Below are 21,026 nucleotides of genomic sequence, written 5' to 3'. Positions count from 1 at the left end.
AGCTTACCAGGGGATAAGAAAGGGTAGAGAATGGGGCATTAGTGCTTAGTTGGTATGGAAATTGTATTTGGTGTGATGGAAAAGTTTTGGTAATGGATGGTGGAGATGGTAGGACCACATTGTGAATATAATCAATGCCACTGAATAATCTATCTGAATGTGGTTATAAGGGGGAAATTTTAGGTTGCATATATGTTACTAAAATAAAAATTAAAAAAAAAAAGAAAGAGAAAAAGGGACAATGACAATTAAATGAAACACATGATCCTGGACTGGAACTAACAACGGAGGAGAAAAGCCCAAAAGGACATTATCAGGCCATATGAAAAAACTAGAATATAAACTGTAAGGTTTATATCAATGTTAAATTGTTTGAACGTGATAACTCTACCTAAGGTGGTTACATAAGAGAATACCTTTGTTTTAAGGAAATGTACCTACGAAGTATTAAGTGTTTTAAGGGAGAAATGATGTATAAAACCTCCTAAAATAGGTAAGTGGATAGAGAGACTGACAAGACAGATAAATGATGGATGGATGGGTAGCTAGAATGATGTGGCAAAATGTTCAAAGTGGTGGATCTGGGTATCTGGGTGAAGGGTATGTTGGAGTTCTCTGTGTGGGTTTTGTATTATTTTTGCAACTCTCCAGTAAGTTTGAAATTATTTCAAAGTAAAAAATTAAATACATATATCATATAGGTTACCAGGATACAGAGTGAGGCTAGAGAATTGGGAGCAGTTGCTTAATATGTGCAGAATGTTTAACTAGGTTGAACCTCAATGTTTGGAAATGGATAGAGATGGCGGGAGCACATTATTGTGAGAACAATTAACAGTGCTGGATAGTGTGTGATTGTGGTAGAAAGGGGAAGTTTAGAGTCATGTATGTCACCAGAAGGAAAGGTGGAGGCTAAAACATGGGAATGTATAATACAGTGAATCTTGTGGTGGACTATGTCCGTTATCAATTGTACAAATACAACCAAAAATTCTTTCATGAACTAGAACAAACATATGACACTATTACAAGGAGTTAATAATAGAAGGGTTTATGGGGAAAATGTGCCTATTGCAAACTATGGGCTAGAGTTAATAGTAATATTCAATACTCCTTCACCAACAGTAACAAATGTACCACACCAACACTATGAGTCAAAAATGGAGGGGTGGGTGGATAAGGAGTATGGGAGGATCGGGGTTTTATTTTTTATTTTTGTTTCTTTTCTGGAGTAATGAAAATGTTCTAAAATTGATCATGGGGATTTATGCACAATTATGTGATGATACTGCGAGCCAGTGATTGTATACATCGGATGGTTTGTATGGTGTGTGACGATATCTCAATAAATTAGCAAAAGAATAAAATAAAATAATAAAAACATACATTATTAAAGAACTGTTAGAACATCTAAAAGTGAAAAGAGTGACCTGATCAAGTGTTGATGAGATTGTGGAGGAGTTCACCCATGCTGGTGGGAATGTAAAATGGCACGACCACTTTGCAAAACATTCTGGCAGTTAAAAGTTTAAGCAGGCACCTACCATGCAATCCAACCATTCCATTCCTACATTACTTTAATTTAGAGGGAAATAAAGTGAAATGATCATCCCATTGGTGAAGTCTATGTTTTAGGCAGAAATCTTTCCATATAGCAGATCAGTCGCAGGGTGGAGTTGTAGAGTGTAATTTCAGGTTAAATGACTATGGGTGCACATTGCCTTTGGTTTCCAGAAAGGATGGCTCCCTCCCAGTGCTGCCAACACTCAGATATTAGTTCTAGCACTTCCAGCTTTTGCCTTTACTTTTTCTATTTGTTTTCCTGCTTGTTGAGAAAAATTGAAAACCCAACCTCATTTTACATAGGAGAAGATTGAAAGCAAGAAAGAGGGAGTAAGTTGTTCAGATCAGAGAGAAACAATAGCAGGTCTAGAATCTCATCCTCCTTACTCAGAGCCCATGATCCCCAAATATCACAGCTTCCCCTCTCCTTGCACTCTGGGGGGAATATTTTTTTTCAAAAGGGAACTCCAGGTCAAGGGATTTTGATGGTATAGTGCCATATTGGCCGCCAAGGGGTTAACTGTCCACGGTGCCACCAGCACTCAAGGATATTGACATGTGGCGATGCCAGCACCTTCTTTTATGTCTTTTTTGTTTTTGCTCTTCTGGTGTGTACACACAGGCCTGCAAAGAAATTTTAGAGTAAGTTTCCATTAAGTGCCATAGATCCCCCACTTCATAACGTGAGGCCCTATAACCTGAATGTGAATCAGTTTGCCATATGAATGTTTTTTCTTTGTTGGGGAAAACTGGGTGCTTGCAAGTCCCAGAGCCTGGAAAAGAATCATTCAGAAAACTCGAGCATCTTTGATATTATGTGTTACGGTGGGAGAGCATGTGGGTTCCAGCCTTCCGCTGCCATTTTCCAACTTTACCTCCCCACTCTAGGGCTTTGTTCCCAGCTCCATGGAGTGGATTCAGGGGTCAGCTCTGACGGTTGAACAATTTGGGTGGAAGGACTTCACCTAATGTGGAGCTGAGCCAGTGGAAGTGGTGGGCTAAAGTGGTGTCAAATTTGCTTTGCTTCCTCTGGAAGTAAAGTAGGCACAGTACGTGCAGGCAACAAAGGGTCTCAGTTGGTGGGGAAAGGATGTCCACATGGCCTTAATGGCTCACCCTGCACATTACTTATTAATTAACCAAGGATTAGACAAATGGACGACATGGGCCTCCTGATTGACGCGCTGGGGAAGACACAATGTCACCCATGTGGAAAATTGTCAAAGACAATGAAAATGGCTCTGATCGTGGACAGTCAAATCTGTTGTGGAACATTCCACAAAACAAGTGGAATGTTTCTTTCAATGGCATCAAAGCAAACAAAAGGCTGGAGAACACTTCCAGATTAAAGGACAGAGATACGACAATCCAGTGCAGTTGGTGCTTGATCTTGGACCGTCTCCCTGATCAGAAAACAAAGACGCCATGAAGGACACTAGTGGGGCAATCGGGGGAAATTGACAATGGGCTATATGTTAGATAATAGTGTGTCGATGCGAAATTACTTGTGTATGATAACAGTCTTGTGGTTATGCAGGACAAAGTCCTTATTCTTAAGGAGGTACTTAGCAGTATTGTAGCGGAGAAGTTAGGATTTAGGGGATGATTATGATTACTGATTCATTATATAGATACTCCTTTTTACTTACTGGTATATTAGAATAGAAAGGGGGAAATACCTGAAATCTCTCAACTATGGCCTAGTTGTCTTAATCTCTGATAATGATTGTATAACGATAGAGCCTTTATCTTGTGATTGTAGAAACTTTGTGACTGACACCCGCTTATACCCCCTTATCCTGTTTTTCAACTTTAGAGTTTTATGATCTCAAAAGACAGCCCCTAACGTTTATTAATGAAGAGTCTTGAGACAGCCCAGGACTAACCCACCCCAATTCCAAGGCTATCTTGATAGGTGAAGCTGGATCTAACAAACGTGGGCCTGCCTGACATGTGCAGCCGCTTAGACTTTAAGTACCTCATTATAATACCAGAAATCATGCCCATCATCATATTAAGGCTGCCTTTTTCTTACACACTTTCTGTGACTAAGCATGTCATCAATCTTTGCATGCTCAATAATTAGATCACCTCTGATTATATCGTCTGGAGACATTGTACTCATTATCCTAAAACCTGCCCATCTTTTGATGCTTTAAAACTATCAGAATTACTACAGTTCGGGAAGACAGATTTTGGACTGATAGATCATCTAATCTCCTGCTTCGTGCTTAGCAATAAACTCTTTCTCTTTGAAACCCCAGTGTCTCAGGAATTGGTCATTTGAGCATGGAGGAAGCCCTACCATTTTGGGGCGGAGAACCCACCACTTTTGCTTGATATCAGTATCACAATGTCTTCAACATTTTAAACATTTTTTAAAATGTAACATTGTGTATGTAAACAAATATGATGACAGGTTAACAGTCAGTGAATGCAGATGAACGGTATACAAGTGTCCATCATACTATCTTTGTAGATTTTCTTTAGGTTTTACATTTTTCAACAAAACAAAACAAAACAAAACAAAAACAAAAAAACAGTAGGGAACAAAAAAATAGAGAGCCTTTGGTCCGCCTTAAAGACAGATGGGCTCGGAGGTTCTCAACCTTTCACAGCCCGTCGGTTGAGGATGGCCCTTGCAGGGGCCACACTTGGGACTTAGAGACATGTCAGTCCCAGGCCCTGCCCTTGAGCACCCCCAGGCTGGAGGGGAGGCAGATGGGACCCAGACACTCAGCCCTGGGGGATTGGGGCAGGGGCAGAGGGACAGGTTAGAGCTGGGGAAACCCAGCCTGTTCCTCAGACGGGAAAGTCTCGGGGGAAAAATGTGTATTTGCTGGAGATAAAGAGATGGAGGAAGGCCTACCCACAGGGTCTGGCTTTGTCCTCCATGGGTAGATATGTGGAGAGATTCTGGCATGACCCAAGCGTCTCACTCCAAGTGAACCTGGTGAACGGGAAGGAGGGGAGCAGAATGAGTCAGATGACCTGTGGATTGGGGGCCCAAGACTGATTCCAGCCTGGCCACTGCCTGACCCAGAGGACTTGGGCAGACTCCTTTCCCTCTCTCAGCTTCTGGATCCTTTTCTAGAAGATGAGTGAGGAATTTTTTACAGTTATACCTAAAGGCAAAAGAAGGAAAAGAAAGAAAGAAAAAAAGAAAGAAAGAAAGAAGGAAAGAAGGAAAGAAGGAAAGAAGGAAAGAAAGAAAGAAGGAAGGAAGGAAGGAAGGAAGGAAGGAAGGAAAGAAAGAAAGAAAGAAAGAAAGAAAGAAAGAAAGAAAGAAAGAAAGAAAGAAAATCAGGAAAAAATAAATAAAACCCAGTTGTGGGTCAGTCTTGGAAGCCTTAACCAATTGCATTCTATGGCATTCTATGGCATTCTATGGCATTCTATGGCATTCTATGGCAGGGCTGATAAATGGCCTTTCTGTTCTTGATATGAAGTTGGTATTTGGAGAAATGAGTTGGTATTTGGATACACACGCGGTGCAGTGGTTAGGAGCTGGTCTCTGGAATCAGATCTGATTCCAAGGTTGGGGTGCATGTGGTGTTGTCCCAACCACATACCCTGGGCCAGCTGGGGTTGGCTGATGACATCTCACAGCTGCTCCTTCTCTGGAGAATTGCCCTTGGCCAAATGAGAGCTTCTCACCCCCTCAGCCCAGGGGCAAAACTTGGCCAATGCCTGGTTCTCTTGTTTCATGGTGGGTCCAACTGTATGGCGCAGTTTGCAGGATCCCAGTAGAGCTTGTCTCTAGCTGAGACGTGTCCTTCCTTAGCCGTTCTCCCCCACCCTACCTGCTCTCCTCACTCCCCTTCTCCCAGAACTCTCCCTCAAAAAAGGGAGAAGAATTCTTGTGTCAGGACATCCAACCCAAGAAAAGCACTTCCTACAGGCTGGAACACCAGAATCTTGAAAAGGCACATCCTCCAATCTCTATGGTTTAACATGATAGACTTTATTTCTCATTGCATCTTGTGTACTTGGCAAGATGTTTGGTGGGCTGGCCAGGTGGAGGGGTGGGGCCCTCAGTCATCCAGGGACCCAGGCTGAGGGAGGTTCTGCCGTCTTCCACGTGTGGCTCCAAGGTCACTCTTGACATCGACATCCAGGCGATAAATGGAGAATAGAGAAGGCACTCCTGCTTCTTGGCCGCTCAAACTCTGAGGTGACACACATCATTACCACTCATGTTCCAGTGGTGGGAACTGGTCCCCTGGTCTGCCTAAAGGCAAAAGGGGGGCTGGGAAGTGTGGGCCCTGGCTGGGCAGCCACCACCTAACACATCTCTACACCCTGGACAGGAAGCAACAAGCTTGGGTGCACAGTTGTCTCTGCCATATTGTGTAACTTGGGGGAATTTACTTAACTTCCATGGTGCTCAGTTTCTTTGCTTATAAAATTGGGTCATGAATATGTTCTCTCTCATCATGGTGGTGTGATGAGTAAATGAGTTGAAACATACAAAATGCTTTTCTAAGGCTTGGAACCGAGTAAGGGCTCATATGTTAACTTTTTATCATTTTGTTGAGACCTACTTTGGGACATATATAAGTCTTAATCCTCACTACAACCAATGACGTGCAGACAATTATCACATCCACTTTACCAAAGAAAATAATGAAGCTTGGAAGTGAATGACCCCAGTTTGCACAGTGAGACTTTTTGCTAAATGGCTCTGATCCCAGCCTTTGCATTTACCACTTGAAATAATCAGAACTTCCAGGAAGTCTACCTTAATATCCCAACTTGGTCCTACCTGCCTGGCCTCTTTCTACCTGTTTGCTGATCTCCTACCACTCTCCTTCTGACCCGGGACACCTGCTTTCTTTTTAATCAAGCCAAGCTCTTCCTCTGCCTGGAATGCTCTTCCCATATATCTTTCCATAGCTGGCTCTTTCTTTTCATTCTGCTCTTGGCTCAAATGTCACCTCCTCAGGGAGGCCCTCCCTGATACTTCCTCTTCTAGCTGAAGGAGCAACCTCAGTCACTTGCTTTCATGTCACTTGTTTTTCACTCTCTGCCCAGCACCTGGCACCATCTAATATTTTCCTTGCTCCTGTATTTGTTTAGTGTCTGTCTCTCTTACTGGGCTGTGAGCTCAACAGAAGCAGTGGCCTCACACTTCTTGGTCTCCCCTGTGTTCCCAGCAGCTAGGACAGTGCTTGGCACAGAGTCCAGCCTCAGTAAACATCTGTTGAGTAAAACAAGACATGTAATTGACTACCTATGACCCTATGTGCATCTTTGTGCATCCTTCCTTCTTCTCCCTCCCCCTCCAGGGTCATGCTTCAGGCCACACACAACTCCAGGGGGCGCCATTCACACAGTGACAACGGGAATGGTTGGGGAGGGATGGAGTTCTTTAGTGCACCATCTACACAAATGTGAGTACTGGTTGTGTCATCTTCTTTCACTCCCCATTCATTCACTCATTCACTCCATTAATAAATATTTATTGAGAACCTACTATATGCAAAGTAGGTTGTACACACATAGGAGGAGAGAAAAGCAATGTGCTAAAAAATTTTAAACATGCAAACACAAATAAAAATAGAATATATAAATGTCGTAAATAAGCTAATCATTGCATGTTACACGTTCATTTCTCTTTCTCCTCCATCCTTGTTCTCACCTTCTCTCTTCTCCCTCTCCTTTCTTTCTTATACACCCACGTCTAACGCCTGCAGTCACCAACAGATACCCCCTTGATTCTTTCTTGTCTTTCTCCCAGCTGGAGCTGGCTCCTCCAGGCTTGTGAATGCCAACTGTTAAATATTTAGGAATTTTGCTGGTTGTTAAACTGTTGGTAGCTTAAAATCAGATGAGGTAGGAGTGTTTACACCAAGAAATAGGCCATCATCATTACAAAGCAGAATCTGCTGTAGTGGTGGTGAGTTGTCTCTCAAAGCCTGTTTTCTAGCACAAAGTCGTTAACTCTCATTTTCTGGGAAGGAAACTTGACTTTATCAAGGAACACCCTATTCTTCAACAGATATTCAGTCTCCACCACCACCCGCTCCCCGTGGCAAACCCCAATCCCCTCCACCCACACTCCAGCAGCAGGGAGGGGAGGACTCCGAGGGCCCGCGCCGAGCCGTGAGGGGAGAGGACAGAAGAGCAAGCGAGAGAGAAGGTCATGAAGAGAGGAATAAAAAGGAAAGGGGTACAGGAAAGAAAGAAAAAGAAAAGAGAAGTAGGAAGCCGGTGGGGACAGCGAGAACAATGCCCGCCACACAGTGTCCTCACAGGCAATTGGGCCATTTCCCCACCTGAGCCCACAAACTGGCCAGGATGTCCTGAGAGAAGAGGAAACTGCCTTCCCAAACTACCCTGAAAGGGGGTGGGGATGGGGACCCCCACAGCAGGGCTCAGAAGGAAAGGGGCTGGGGATAGGGATCTGTGGGGCCTCGGGGGCCAGAATGCCTCAGTTTGAGGGGGCTGGGGACCCCGACTCCTGGGTCTGAGGGAGGAGGGGCTGGGGACCTGAACCCCTGGGTCTGAGGGAGGAGGGGGCTCCAGATTTCTAGGCTCCTGGAGCCACTGAAGATGCAGAGGGCAGGGCTCAGCATTTCATTTAGCAAGTCCCTCCCCTCCCCACCCCTTTCCTGGCTGCCTTGGGTAAGAAGAGAAACCGAAGGGCCGTGGCTCCCTATGAGCAAGAGCAGGAGCGAGCCTGGTCATGCTCCCCGCCGGGCTACTGGTCCTACTGGGGGCCGCCCTCAGCCTGCCCCGTGAGTGAGGACTCGGACCCGGGAGGCCGCGGCTTGGGGATCTTCCTTGGGAGGAACGGGGGAGCCCTACTAAGATGGCCTTGCTGTCCCCATCCCAGGAGCCCACGCCCTGATCTGCCAGAGGGGGTGGCGGGACTTCATGGGGGGCGTGAACGAGCTGCCTCTCCAGTGGACCGTGAGCCAGGAAACCTGCCAGAGCAGCTGGGGTTGCCGAGACACTGTGCTGCTCATTCAGAATGGTGAGAAGGGCCCACGGGCCCCAGCTCTGACTCCATCACCCTCTGTTCAAAGACCCCATCCTCTCCTGCCCGGCCCCTCCTTAGGTCTCTGTAGGGACTCCAGAGGTCGCCTCCCCCAGTCCCAGGAGCTGCTTCCCCTGCCTGGCAGGGGGCCCAGTCACTTCCTCTCCAGCCTCTCACCTCCTGCCCTTGGAGCCCAGATCCCCACCCCCCGCCTGCCTCCCTCCTTCTGTCCAGGAGTCCAAGTCCGCGTGGTGGTCTCCAAGGGCTGCACTCAGGCTAAGGACGTCAGGGCCCACACCACCCTGCACAGCGTGAGCCCCCACCTCTCCATCATCACCTACAACCACGTGTGCCGCCAAGAGAATTGGTGCAACAACCTTAACTCCACCAGCCCTGTTTGGAAGGGGCCCTCCTCTCCAGGTGCCGGGATGGGGGTGGAGGCAGGGGGTGGGTGGAGGGGAGCAGGGTTCCTGGGACTGTTTATTTAGCATCACTCTCCCACTCGCTCCCTCCCTCGCAAGCTCGCTCGCTGTCCGCTCACTGCCTTGCTCACTCACGCACTTTGCACCTCACTCACTGCTTTGCTTCCTCCATCTCTGTCTCTTCCTCACTCACTAGCTCACACCCGCCCCATCCACATCCCCCAGGACCCCCCCCCCCCCAAGCCCCGCGTCTTCCAAGGCCCCTGGGCAGTGAAGCACATGGATTTTCTGATGTTAAACAGGCCTGGCCTTAACCTGATCTTTTTTTGGTCCTGTTGGAGGTGGTTCCCTTGTGTTTTATTACCGTTTTTTGCACTTGCTCTTCCTAAGTGAGATTGGCTTGTAACTTTCCTGTCTTCCACCAACCTGTCCCGTGTCGGTTTTGGGGGTAGGCGAGCTTTTTAAATCTCACTTGGAAGCTGCATAAAGAAAGCTCCTCTGTGGACCGTTTGGTGACCACCGGCATCGGTCTTTCCTGACCTGCCGGAGAGCTCGCGGGGAGGTCTGGCCGCTGAAGGCCCCTGTCCTCCCTGCCCTTTTGTCTCGGGCCCCTGGTGCTCCCCCCGGATCTCACAGTCCCTCTCTCCCTTGCTCTCTCACTGACCACACCCCACCCCACCCCCAATTCCCGGCACCGGGCACCGGAATGAGAGAAGGGCATGTTTGATGAGATCGGGGTGGTGGAATCTGGGGGGCCTGCAAAGGCGGGGTGGAGGGAAGGCCCCTGGCCCCGTTGCAAAGCCAACCTGCCTCCCGCTCTGCCGCCTCCGCAGCGATCCCGACCCCGGCCCCGGGGAGGGCGTCCTGCCCGGTCTGCTTGTCTACGGGAGACTGTCCCAATGGGCCGACGCGCCCCTGCCCCAAGGGGCACTGCTACAACGGAGTCGTCCGGTTTTGGGGAGGTACGCCAGGGGCGTCCGGGGCCCTGCAGGGGCGGGTCCCGAGTGGCGACGGAGGGTAAGCTGAGGCACGGTCCCAGGGGAGGGGGGCCTGGCTTCCGGGAGCTGGGGCTGCCTCTGAGGGTCGGTGGTCGTAGCCTGGCTGTCTCGCGTGGATTCGGAGTGACCTGCCGTCCCTACTTCCCCGTCCCTCCCTGTCTCTCAGTCTCTCGCCCTTTCCACAGAAGGCATCACCATCAATCAGAGAGTCCGGGACTGCGTATCCCAAGCAAGCTGCAACCTGCTCAATGGGACCAAGAATATCGGGCCCCTAAAAGTGAGCGAGAGCTGCAATCTCACAGGTGAGTCCCGCGCGCAGCCACAAATGATTTAGTGTTTATTGCGCCCTCAGGCAGGTGCAAAATGAGCCGATTCCCCGGCCTGGGGCGGGCGCAGCAGGAGGTGTGGGGGAGGCGGGAGCGCGCGCCGTCCGGGGGACAGATGGGGAGGACCGGAGCCCGTCCCCGGTGGGACCCTCAAATGACGCGGGAAGGGCTGAGTTCCGTTGTTGTCGCGTCCGAGTGGGACGGGAGCGTCTGGGTAAGTGGGAAGCGTCCTTGGAGCGGAGCGGGTAGGGCGAGCCGAGAGGCAGGGCGGGTTGCACTGGATGCGGCTTCGGGTGCAGCAGAAGTGAGCGCCGGGGCGTCTGAGGGTTTCCACCGCCGCAGGTGTTGACGAGTTTAGCCAAAGATCATTTCGCTGGAGTCACTCGGGGCTTCCGATTTCATTTCTCCACCCCCTCCCACTCCCACCCCGTTCTCCAGTAACCCTGGGTCTCCCACTTTGCGTTGCCCACCCTAGCCTCTCCAACACCCTCATCCATCCCCCCACCCAAGCTCCTGGAGCAGGCAGCAGTCTTGCTGCATGGGAAACAGAGAAAATCTGGGGTATCTTGGGTGTGACAGGGAAGGCAGCAGCCAAAGGGGATTCTGGGAGGCTCCCCCACATAAATGCAGCCCAACTGGTCTCTGAACTCTGGAGTGTCTCAGGAAGAAGGTCTGTGTGGCCGGCAGGAGCTTGGCGAGAAGCCACAGGAGTTGGATAGGTGTCCCAGCTTCCCTGGGAGAAAGGCTTTCCCTATCTGAGCCTCAGTTTCCCCATCTGCCCATGTCAGTGGGACGCTCCAAAGGAGGGAGCTGAGCAAGCTCAGCAAACATTCCTCTTTGCCTTTGGATCTGCCTGTCTGGCTAGACTGGGAACCCCTTGAGGATGGAACCTGGCTGTCACTGTCACTGGCATCAAGGTCTCCAGCCTCGGGCAGCACAAGATCTGGCTCAGGACAGGTGCGCAGGGTGTGCTTGCGGAAGGGAGTTCATGGGAGATTCCAAGTTCTCTCAGGGAGACCCCAGCTGAATCAGCCCCCATCCCTGCCCCAGAGGGGCTCTGTTTTAGTTTCCTGGCTGCTAAAACAAACACCATGTCATGGGTTGGCTTAACAACAGGAGCTTACTGGCTCACGGTTTCAGAAGCTAGCAGGCTTACTTCCTCCTGGGGTCAATAGCCTCTGGCTGGCCTGCAGTCTGGGGCTCCTCAGCTTTTCCGTCACATGGCAATGCATATGGGAACGTCTTCTCCTTTCTCTTCTGGGTTCTGTGGACTTCCAGCTTCTGGGTGCTCCCTGCAGCTTCTCTCTCTCTGTCCCAATTTCTTTGCTTATAGGGACCTCAGCCATTTTGAGTTAAGGCCCACCCTCCCTCAGTTTGGGCACACCTTCACTAATAACATCTCCACACCCAGGGGACCAGGAAGCGGGACCTGAACATGTCTTTTGTGGGAGACACAATTCAGTCCTCAACAGACCCTCAGACTTAGAGGGCGACACATCATAGACACAGATGGTCATGGCCTGGGGTGGGGTCAGGGCTGTGGCCGAGCAGAGGGCTATGCTGGACCTGAGGGGGCTCAGAGGGGGAAGAGACTGGTGGCCTGAGGAGGGGCAGCCTCTGAAGGAGAGCTTCAAAGAGGAGGCGGCCTGGGAGCCGTGTCTTCAAGATGAGCTGAGCAGTTTTTTCATAGAAAAGGGAAAGGACACCAGCAGGCAGAGGGAACAGCATGTGCGAAGGCCTGGCGGTGGGAGAAGGACTGCTGCTTCCAGAGGAGCCTCATCATGAGAAGGGGGTGTAGCAGAGATGGGGGTGACTACTAGTTTCAGGTTGACAAGGGGGGCACAGGGGTGGAGAGAGAGCTCTGTCAAGCACAAGGAGCCACGGGTACAAGGCCAAGGAGGCAGAATCGACCTGGCACTCCTGGGGAATAGATATTGGTGGGGGGACTAGAGAGGTAGGTAGGTGGGTGGCCTGGTGATCGGTCAGGCTGAGGGGCCGGATTTTTTCCCCAGGGCAGTGGGGAGCCACAGAAGGATGTTGAGCAGCGAGGGACAGAGTCTGAGCCTTTATCTGTCCTTCCTTGCGAGTAATCCTGGTTTTAATTGTCTGGTCCCCAGCACTGGGACTAGGCAACATTCCTCAGTGCAGAAGCAAGTTAAATGTAACACACTGCACGCACCAGGCCACACCAGCACACACACACCAGCCGCCAACACAGCTATTATCACACAGCTATTATGCCACAGAACGCGCATGCCTAACTTAGGTCCCTATTCTCTTAGCTTTCAATGTTGGATCTGGAGCGTGGAGGAAGCTCTTGCCTTCCCGAGCTGAGCTCAGCAGTTGAGCAAATACGGACTGAGCAGCAGCAAGACCAGGTGCCAGGGGCTGGGGTTCCACAAGGCGCCAGGGAGTCAGCGGAGGAGAGAAGAGCCCCAGGTGAAAGAGGGGCTCATGCAGAGACAGAAGAGGAACCAGAGGGCTGGAAGGTGAAGGGCCTGGGTTGGTCCCCTCAGGAACTGGGCCTCCAGGGCCAGCGTGGCCAGCGGGAGTGCAGCGATTCTGAGCTTCATGTCTCAATCCGAGAGATGTGGGTTCCAGTCCCGGCTTTGGAGCGTCTCCACTTCCCTGAGTCTGCTCACCAGGTGGTCTACAGATATTGATGTCGGGAGCCCCTTCTACCGCCAGGCACTGCTGTAGAGGCTGGGACACTCCAGGAAACACACAAAGCAAACAAAACAAAACAAAAATCTCCATCCTCGTGGAGCTTATGCTCCTGTTGGGAAAGGCAGACGCTGAACAAACAAATACAGGCCAGACCGTCTGTGAGGTGATGCTAAGTGTTAAGAAGAAGCACCAGGCAGGGCGCGGGGTCCGAGAGTGAGGAGGAGCTGGTTTTCCAGAGAAGAGGCCAGTGGAGGCCTGTCGGGGAGCAACCTCAGCGCAGGGGCCTGCTGAAGGGGGGCTCCAGAGGGTGGGGCAGCACAGGCGAAGACCCTGAGGTGGGCGTGTGCCTGCTGTGTTCCGGGGCTGGGGCTTGGGGAGCGAGGGAGAGTGGGGTAGGCCATGCAGACGGGCGGTACGGGCAGGCCAGATGGTGTCGGGCCTCGTGGGCAATCTTCCCTGCGGTAAAATGGGAACCCACTGGAAGATTTTAAGCAGAGGAGGGATATGGTCTGGCTTATATTTTCTGAGGCTCCCTGTGGCTGATGGGGGGAGAATAGAATAGGGTGGCTGCGGGGGGTGGACAAGGGGAGACCCGGGAGGAGGCAGGTGAGAGGCGTTGGGGTCTTGGACTGGGTTTAAGCCAGGGGGGGTAAGAAGGAGGCAGGGTCTGGATATAATGTTCGACTCAAGCCAACAGGATTTCCTGATGGATGCAATAAGGGGTGCAAGAGAAGGGTCACTGTCCAGAATGACAGCTCGTTTTTGCCTTGAGCAACAGGGCGAGAGGAGGCGCCCTGAGTGAGACGGGGAAGGCTGGGGTGGGGAGAGCGGGGAGCAAGGTTGGAGGAGGGGATCAAGAGCTGCAGGTTTGTCACCTGTGACACGGGGAAACGAGCAGCTTCCCTCCACGGGGCTGTCCTGAGGGTGACACGGGATTGTGGATGCCGAGTCCTCGGCCCAGGAATTTGTGCATCGTGGGACACATCCTCGTTGGCCACTGATGGCCTTGAAAGAAGCGCTAGGGCCCCTGGATTTCAAACCAGATTCCTCAGGGCCGCAGGGGCCAGGGCAGCTGGGGACAGTCGTCAACTACCCATCTTCCCCATCCCCACCCCCAGGGGCCGAATGTCTGAGTCCCAGCCCGGCTCTGTTCCCTCTGAGCTCTGGGACCTTGGGCAAGCTACTTAACCAACTCTCGGCCTCCATTTCCCCATCTTGAAAACGGGGCTGCTGATCACAGTTAAATGAGTGTATCCTTGGAAGGCAGCCAAAGGTGCAACTGCCCTCCTCAGGAGGTGGTGAGAGGAGGCTCCCTGCAGGGGGTGAGGCAGAAAGTGGGGGAAGAATGGGACCCCAGGGGACAGGCCAGGTGTCAGGCAGGGCTGGCTCCCGGGAGTGAATAGACCCTGCTTAATCTCCCCAGATTTTCCGATCTGTTATCGGGGGATCCTATTTGACGTGAAATCCACCCCGGGTCTGGAAGCTGTGGACTGGACCGTACACAGGAAGGAGATGTGTGACTTCAAGGAGATGTGTCAGGAGACGCTGCTGCTGATAGACACAGGTGCCAGGGCTGGGCGTGGGTCCCCCATGACTCGCCCCGGATTCTGTCCCCTGAGTTCCTGCCCACACCCCCTCCCTGCTTCCACGGGCCCTGGGAGGTTGGGCTTACTCTTCCCCATCTGTGCCTCGGATGCCCCTCCTGGAAAATGGGGGCAAGTTGATGGCAATAACAAATCTACATTGCTGGGTTGCTCTGATGCAATGATCTACGCAGAGGAGCCCAGAGCAGTGCTGGCACCGAGCGACTCCCATGATGTTCTTCATTCGATGAATGTTTATTGGGTATTGATGTGCACCAAGCACTGTTTGGGGGCACTGTGGCTCCAACTGAATCTGCCTTCTTAGAGCTTTATGTGCCCCTGGGGAAACGGAAAAAAAATTATTTAAAAAAGAGGAAGATATAGGGATGCAGATAAGAGCTACAGAGAGAAATCCAGCAGGGAATTGGGGGTGGGGGAGTAGGGAAAGGGAGGTAAAGGTTGCGATTTTAAAACACGTGCTCAAGGGAGGCACACCTGGGAAAGTGACATTTACGCAAGACCTTGAACAAGGTAAGGGAGCGAGCTCTGCAGATAACCGGGTGGGCAGGTGGATGCTCACATGGCCGTCACTATGGTCCAGGCTCTTTTCTAAACGGAGGAGAAGCCAGAGCACACAGATGTCGTGTAACTCCCTTGTGGGTGCACAGCTGGGAGGTGGCAGAGCTGACGGAGAGGACCCAAGCTCTGGCACCAGCCTGCACCTTAGACATGATCTGTCCTGTCACGGTCAGGGAACCTGCAGTCCCCCACTGCCTGCTGAGCCTGTGGGATCCCCACATCTGGCTCCATATCCCCTGTGACCCCCTGGGGCTCCCCCATCCCAGCCCAGCATTCACTCTCCCGCCTCCTCAGGAGACGCGTCCATCTTAGTGGGGAGCAAAGGCTGCATCGAGGCGCAGACCAACAAATCCCAGACTCACTCCATATACTCGGGGCGCCCTGGGGTGCTGGCCGCCTCCTATACTCGCATCTGCTTCTCCGACGGGTGCAACAACGCTGATAGTAGCAGTGTGCTTCTGAAAGCCCTCTCTCACTCAGGTATGAGATCCCAGAGGCTGGGAGGGACCAGGGACACAGAGAGATGGGGGCCTGGGGCCAAGAGAGGCCAGGGCTTGAGGCGGGTGAGCTGGGGGCAGAGCTGTGTACCCCCAACCTTCTTTCTGCTGGCCAGCGGCCCCTGCCCCAGGAGTCCTGCAGTGTCCCACATGCATGAAGCTGGGATCACCTTGCTCTAGGTCTGAGATCATCACATGCCCTGAGGGTACAACTCACTGTTACAGTGGCACGGTCTATGCTGAGGGAGGTGAGTGCTGAGGGCCACTTCCTGATGAGAAGGCAGCTGGAGCCCCGACTCCTGGATCCGAGGGTTGAAGGGGCTAGAGGCCTGGATTCCTGGGTCTGATGGTGGAGAAAGCTGGGGCGAGGAATCCTGGGTCCTGAGGGAAGTATGAGCAGGGGGCCTCATTGGTCTTGAAGTGGGAGGGGGCTAGAGGCCCAGGATCCTAGGTCTGAGGGAGGAGGGGGCCTGGGTTGGGATTCCGGGGTCTTACGACCTGAAAAGATGTGCTAAATTTTGCATCCTCTCTAACTCGACCTTCACCCTCTAGGTGGGATAGGCGCTGCAATCGGCGTTCAGGGCTGCATGGCCAAATCTTCCAGCACCTTGTTGAACCGCACCGAGAATATTGGGGTCTTCTCAGTGGCTGAGCACCTTGACTGTGACAACCCTGAGGACAAGTGTCTTCGCCAACATGCTGTTGCACTCGCTCCCTGCCTGACTTGGGTGGTGGGGCTGGGGCTGTCCCTAGCACTTTGGTGTCAGGGGCTTTATGCTCCCTGTTGACTCGATTTCCCTGTGGTGCTTATCCCCTGCTGATCTCCCAAACCCAACCTTCCTTCTGAGCTCGTGACATAACAGATTTGGACACCTAATTATAGTCACATCCTTTCCATGAGTCATCCCGCCTCCCAACACACCCACACACCACCCACACACTTTATCACCTGGTTACGAGGCTCCTGAAGGCCCGAGAACAGCTGAACTTGCCCTGTGGGAGAGCGGCCATTCCAGGAGTGGCCGCATGTTTCTGATAATAAAGACCCCATCTCTGCCCCAACGCCAGGGGTTCTCCATGTGAAGGGGAGGGCGGGACATGCAGAGCTCCGGCATGCGGGGAGGGGAAGGCGCCAGCGAGGGACTCGCCATCCCAGGCCCTGTTCTTCCCTGCTCTGGTCCGTGTCCCCCTTGCAATGTGGGTGGTAGCAGAGCCTTCAGGGGCTGCAGCCAAAGGGGTTTGGGCATCACCATGAGCTGGGGTGGGGGTGGGGAGGGGCGCTGCAACCAATGAGGCTTCTACCCTTGCAGGCGGGGCCCCAGAACAAGCAGGGGTGCACCCCACCTGAGCGACTTGAGGAGAGGTTAAGAATGAGAAGACTGACAAAAGTGTGTGCATCATGTAAGGAAATGCAAGGGCTAATGCCGGTTCCCGGGGCTGACTCCATTGGGTCTCTGTTAGTATCCTACTGCAACCTGGAAATGTGAAATCGCGAGCTAAAGACAGATGTAGAGATATGTATGTATGTATGCATGTGTATGCACGTGTGTACACATGATATATATATAGAGACAGGTGACAGACAGACAGCTCCTCAGGAAGGTCTGCCTGGCAGGAGCTCAGACCTCAAGATTAAAAATCCCTCCAGCCCACAGTGACACTATATAGAAGGAGCTGGGGAATAAAGCCCCTGATCTCATTTAGTCCCCTCCCTTTGTTCTCCTCTTGGGATGAACCCAGCAGGAAGCCAGAAATCAGGAGATCCCATTGATGGGGTCCCCATGGGGCTGCCACTCACAGGGCAGCACAGGATGGGGCAGGGGAAGACAGTGGATCTGGGGAAGGAGGTGGAAAGTGTCTGGCACAGTCTACCTCTTCCCTTTCTACCTCCACCCACCCACTTCCTTTCTCCGGAAGATAAATGGTTGTCCTCACTACACAATTGCCATCAGCTACTCGGTTGCTGTAGCATCATGTGGTTTTGTCAGTGAAGTCACCCTGCTTCCGTATTAGCCCCCCAGCTCTTCATGTAGGATATGGGGGGAGGGGAGAATATAAAACAACGCTGCTAAGCTCATGGGTGTGGAGCTGGTGGTAATCAGAGCTGCCTTCTTCCAGCACCCATTCCACCTTGCCTCACCACCTGCCGATACCTGGGCTGGACAGTGTTTGTTACCTGTTGTTTGACCCAAATCTTCATTCTTATAGGCAATGAGTCTTTGATGGTCTTCTCTTTATTGGGTTTCTGCAGTTTCCACTGGCCAAGGAAATAATACCCCCAATGAATCCCCTGTATTCCAGACATAGTCCTTCTTGACCCAGCAACCCAACTTGCCCCTGGTTATCAGGTTCAGTCACCAGGCCCACAGAGTGACCCCTTCTTTGCCTGGTGTTGCAAAGCATGAGGAGCCCAAAATGGCTAGGGTGCAGTCTTGGCTTCCAGTTGATTAGACCTATGAGATTATTCTTCACCCACTCCAATCCGAGGTCATAGGGACAAGCAGCAAAGCTCCGTAAGTGGGTTGTTAGGTATAATAGTAGGAGGAGCCACTCCCATCTCCTCCCCTTGCTTCCTGGGCACATGCATTCTGGCTGTGCGGGACGCAGCATGATAGATTGGTCATTGGCTTAGAATGTAGAGCATTTCCTGTTGGATGGCAGGGTATGGTCCCTCACCTGGTGCCATAACGAGCCAACTATGGGCCATCCCACCATTCTGAAAAGCCAACTGTCTCTGTGTAATGGGGATCTGGGGTGGGGGGAAGTGAATCCCATGGGCGTGAGTTGATTGCCTCACTTTCCTTGCCTTAAATGGCATCCCCTAGTTGGAATCAGTTCTGCATGGGAGACCACCACAACAGAGAAGGCATCTCAAAGTCCCTGAACGGCAGTGTTGACAGAAGCATTGAGTTTAGGAAAGGCAAATTCAAACCCACAGTTCCTAGGAGTGGGAACTAAAGCTCAGATCCCTCCATGATGGGCTACCATTCTGACAATGGCCGGACTGTCCTGCTGTCAAAGGACACTGTAACAGGGGCTAGTGTTTGCCTCTGCCTTTGTTGGGTTGAGCCCTCACTACAGTCAACAGCTAGGTCAGCCCTGGGGAGACTTAGTCCATTTGTTGTAACCGTGCATGGGGCCATTTTGCACATGCGCGCAGTGAGCAAGCACTGATGGGGAAAGAAGCTGCCGACACTGTCCACTAACACTAAGAGCCTCCTCCTCAGTGCATGTGTTCTGCTGGGCATCAGTGTGGGGCATGAACATCTTCATGGTCTGTGCCCCTTCCCAAGGACCACCCCCATCTCGCTCCCTAGACCTCCCTGTCTTCAATTTATACTTTTACTTTTTCCAAGTCCTTGACCAGCTGGCCAACCATGGCTTCTCATGGATGTGACCTAAAGCTGTCTTCCCCAAGGAGGACCCTAAGTGTGAGGCAGGGGAAGCAGGAGCAAAGGGAGAGGGAGCCCCTTGCTGTGCCTTTCTCCTGCACCCTCTGGACCTGCTCGAGCCTGATCCCATGCAAAGATTTCCATGTTGACTCCCAATGCCATGGTTTGGTAGCTCAGATGTACAGCTACCAGTCTGTGATGTGCAGCCCGGGTTGCAATGCCCTTCCTGTTCTGTGGTCAGGCACTCATGCCACGGGGGCCCAGTAACACGCCAGGAGCTGCATTCCAAATGGAGGATAGTTGTGTGCAAAAGAAGGAATGCATTTGCCCCCAAACCCTGGGTTTCTGCACTATGGCTCTCCTGTTGTCTCTTATGTCACTGGAAGTTTCAGTAACATTGGGTCTGTGAGGTCACAAGGCCCAAGGTTAAGGGCAGCTGGATTTCCAGCCTGGACCTTTTGCAGAGCCCTCTCTTGCTCTAGGATTCACTTACAACTGGTAGTCTTGTGGGGGACGTGACAAATGAGCTTCAGTAGCATGTCAACATGGGCTATATTTTTGCTTCCAAAGTCCAAAGGGACCTGTCTCATTCTTAGAAGGAGGCAGTGCAGGGTACGGCAACTTGTCTTTTAGTTTAGAGGGAATGTTGGGACATGCCCCAAACCTGTAGGTCCCTAGCTCTTACCCCATGTGATAGGAGACTGGATGTTTGCACAGTCTATGTCTTACCCTCTGGCACACATGTGTCTTATTTTCTAAGTCATCAAGAGTGCTTGCTACTTCTTGCTCACTGGGTCTGATTAGCATAAAGTCATCCATGGAGTGGACCAGTGCAATGTTCTGCACGCAAGAGATCAGCTGTTCCCTGAGGATGATATTATAACAGAAAGCAGGAGAGCCGATCCTGCCAAGAGCCAGCAAAGCAAAGGTGTTCCAGAAATGTGGACGTAAATGTTTTAGCTTATCTTTGCTGATAAATATGGAAAAATACATGTGTTAGATCAGTAGCTGCATATCCAGAGTCTGTAAGGAACCATACCCAGGACTGCAGCTGCAGTTGTCATTGCCACTTCACTTTGCAACAACCTGCATTCATTCTCTAGACCCTTCTGCTTTTGCACCGACCAACCATGTGAGGTGAATGGAAATGTGGAAGCAGTCCACACCCCTGTGGCTCTAAGCTGTGACGTTGGCACTGATCTCTGAAACTCCCCCCAGTGTGCATTACCGCTTCTGATTTAGTACCTTGGTGGGGGTGGTGATGGTGTCCTGGGCACCTTTTGGCCTTCCCTACCATAATAGCCCTCACTTCGTGAGTCAGGGAACCTATGTGGGGATTTTGTCATGTACCCATTCCTATTATACATAAAGAACAACAGAATCTCCAGCACCACTAGACCCTCTAGGACAAAGGCTCGAGCCCGACGCCCATCTATCCCTGGACCTGCTTCGTGGTGGGGTCAGCACCTATCCTGAGCCATCACCCAAGCAGCCCTGGAAGCTCTGAGCATTTCCCTGAGCACTGACCGGAGCCCCCCGCCACCACCTAAATGGCCCCACAACAGCCCAATGAGGAAGGGGTGAGGGGTGGGGGGGAAGAGTCACTGTCTACACCGCTGGCTGCACTGCTGTATCCTTCTCAAAAGGAGCCAGCCTCCCCCTCATTCATGGGCTTCCGAGCCTGTGGACCGGCTTGGTCTGGGAACTGGATAAGAGGACACAAATCCCATTATGGTGACCGAATTTAGATTTCTTCCCATCAGAGGTAGGAAATTTCCTCCTACTTGTCAAGTAGACTGCCTATCATTGTCATTTTTAGGGATGCCCTGGTCATTTGGCTTCACCATGGATCCCAGCCTGTCAACACGCTCTGAGGACGTTTTTGCTCGGTGGCTTAGCGCAGTGACTGGGGCTACCAGGACTCTGAACTTTGTGTGTCACCGCTCGGCCACCCCAGGATGCTATTTTTCTCCCATTGTGATCAGGGAACCCAATTCCCTTCCAGCATTTCTCAGCA

At 51.7% G+C, this 21,026-nt stretch overlaps 1 protein-coding gene across 1 annotated transcript; it reads left to right on the top strand.

Moving 5' to 3' along the window:
* Nucleotides 1-8,148: 8,148 nt before the first annotated feature.
* CD177 (CD177 molecule) lies at nt 8,149-16,679 on the top strand. The gene is made up of 9 exons (XM_037820654.1): nt 8,149-8,303; nt 8,402-8,542; nt 8,780-8,965; nt 9,801-9,929; nt 10,151-10,267; nt 14,382-14,522; nt 15,415-15,600; nt 15,734-15,865; nt 16,170-16,679. The coding sequence occupies exons 1-9, from the start codon at nt 8,252-8,254 to the stop codon at nt 16,403-16,405; spliced, it is 1,320 nt and encodes a 439-aa protein (XP_037676582.1). The 5' UTR covers nt 8,149-8,251; the 3' UTR covers nt 16,406-16,679.
* Nucleotides 16,680-21,026: the final 4,347 nt, after the last annotated feature.

Source organism: Choloepus didactylus, chromosome 27, assembly GCF_015220235.1.
Source record: "Choloepus didactylus isolate mChoDid1 chromosome 27, mChoDid1.pri, whole genome shotgun sequence".
Classification (NCBI taxonomy): Eukaryota; Metazoa; Chordata; class Mammalia; order Pilosa; family Megalonychidae; genus Choloepus; species Choloepus didactylus.
The sequence above is the reverse complement of the archived record's forward strand: the minus strand, read 5'-3'. Positions and strand labels throughout refer to the sequence as shown.

What these genes read in the sequence shown, in the direction of transcription:
- CD177 (XM_037820654.1), top strand. Translation starts at nt 8,252, where the DNA reads ATGCTCCCCGCCGGGCTACTGGTCCTACTGGGGGCCGCCCTCAGCCTG. An exon ending in GAAAGCCCTCTCTCACTCAG is followed by an intron (nt 15,601 to 15,733) that starts GTATGAGATCCC and finishes TCTGCTGGCCAG; the next exon opens with CGGCCCCTGCCCCAGGAGTC. An exon ending in CACGGTCTATGCTGAGGGAG is followed by an intron (nt 15,866 to 16,169) that starts GTGAGTGCTGAG and finishes TTCACCCTCTAG; the next exon opens with GTGGGATAGGCGCTGCAATC.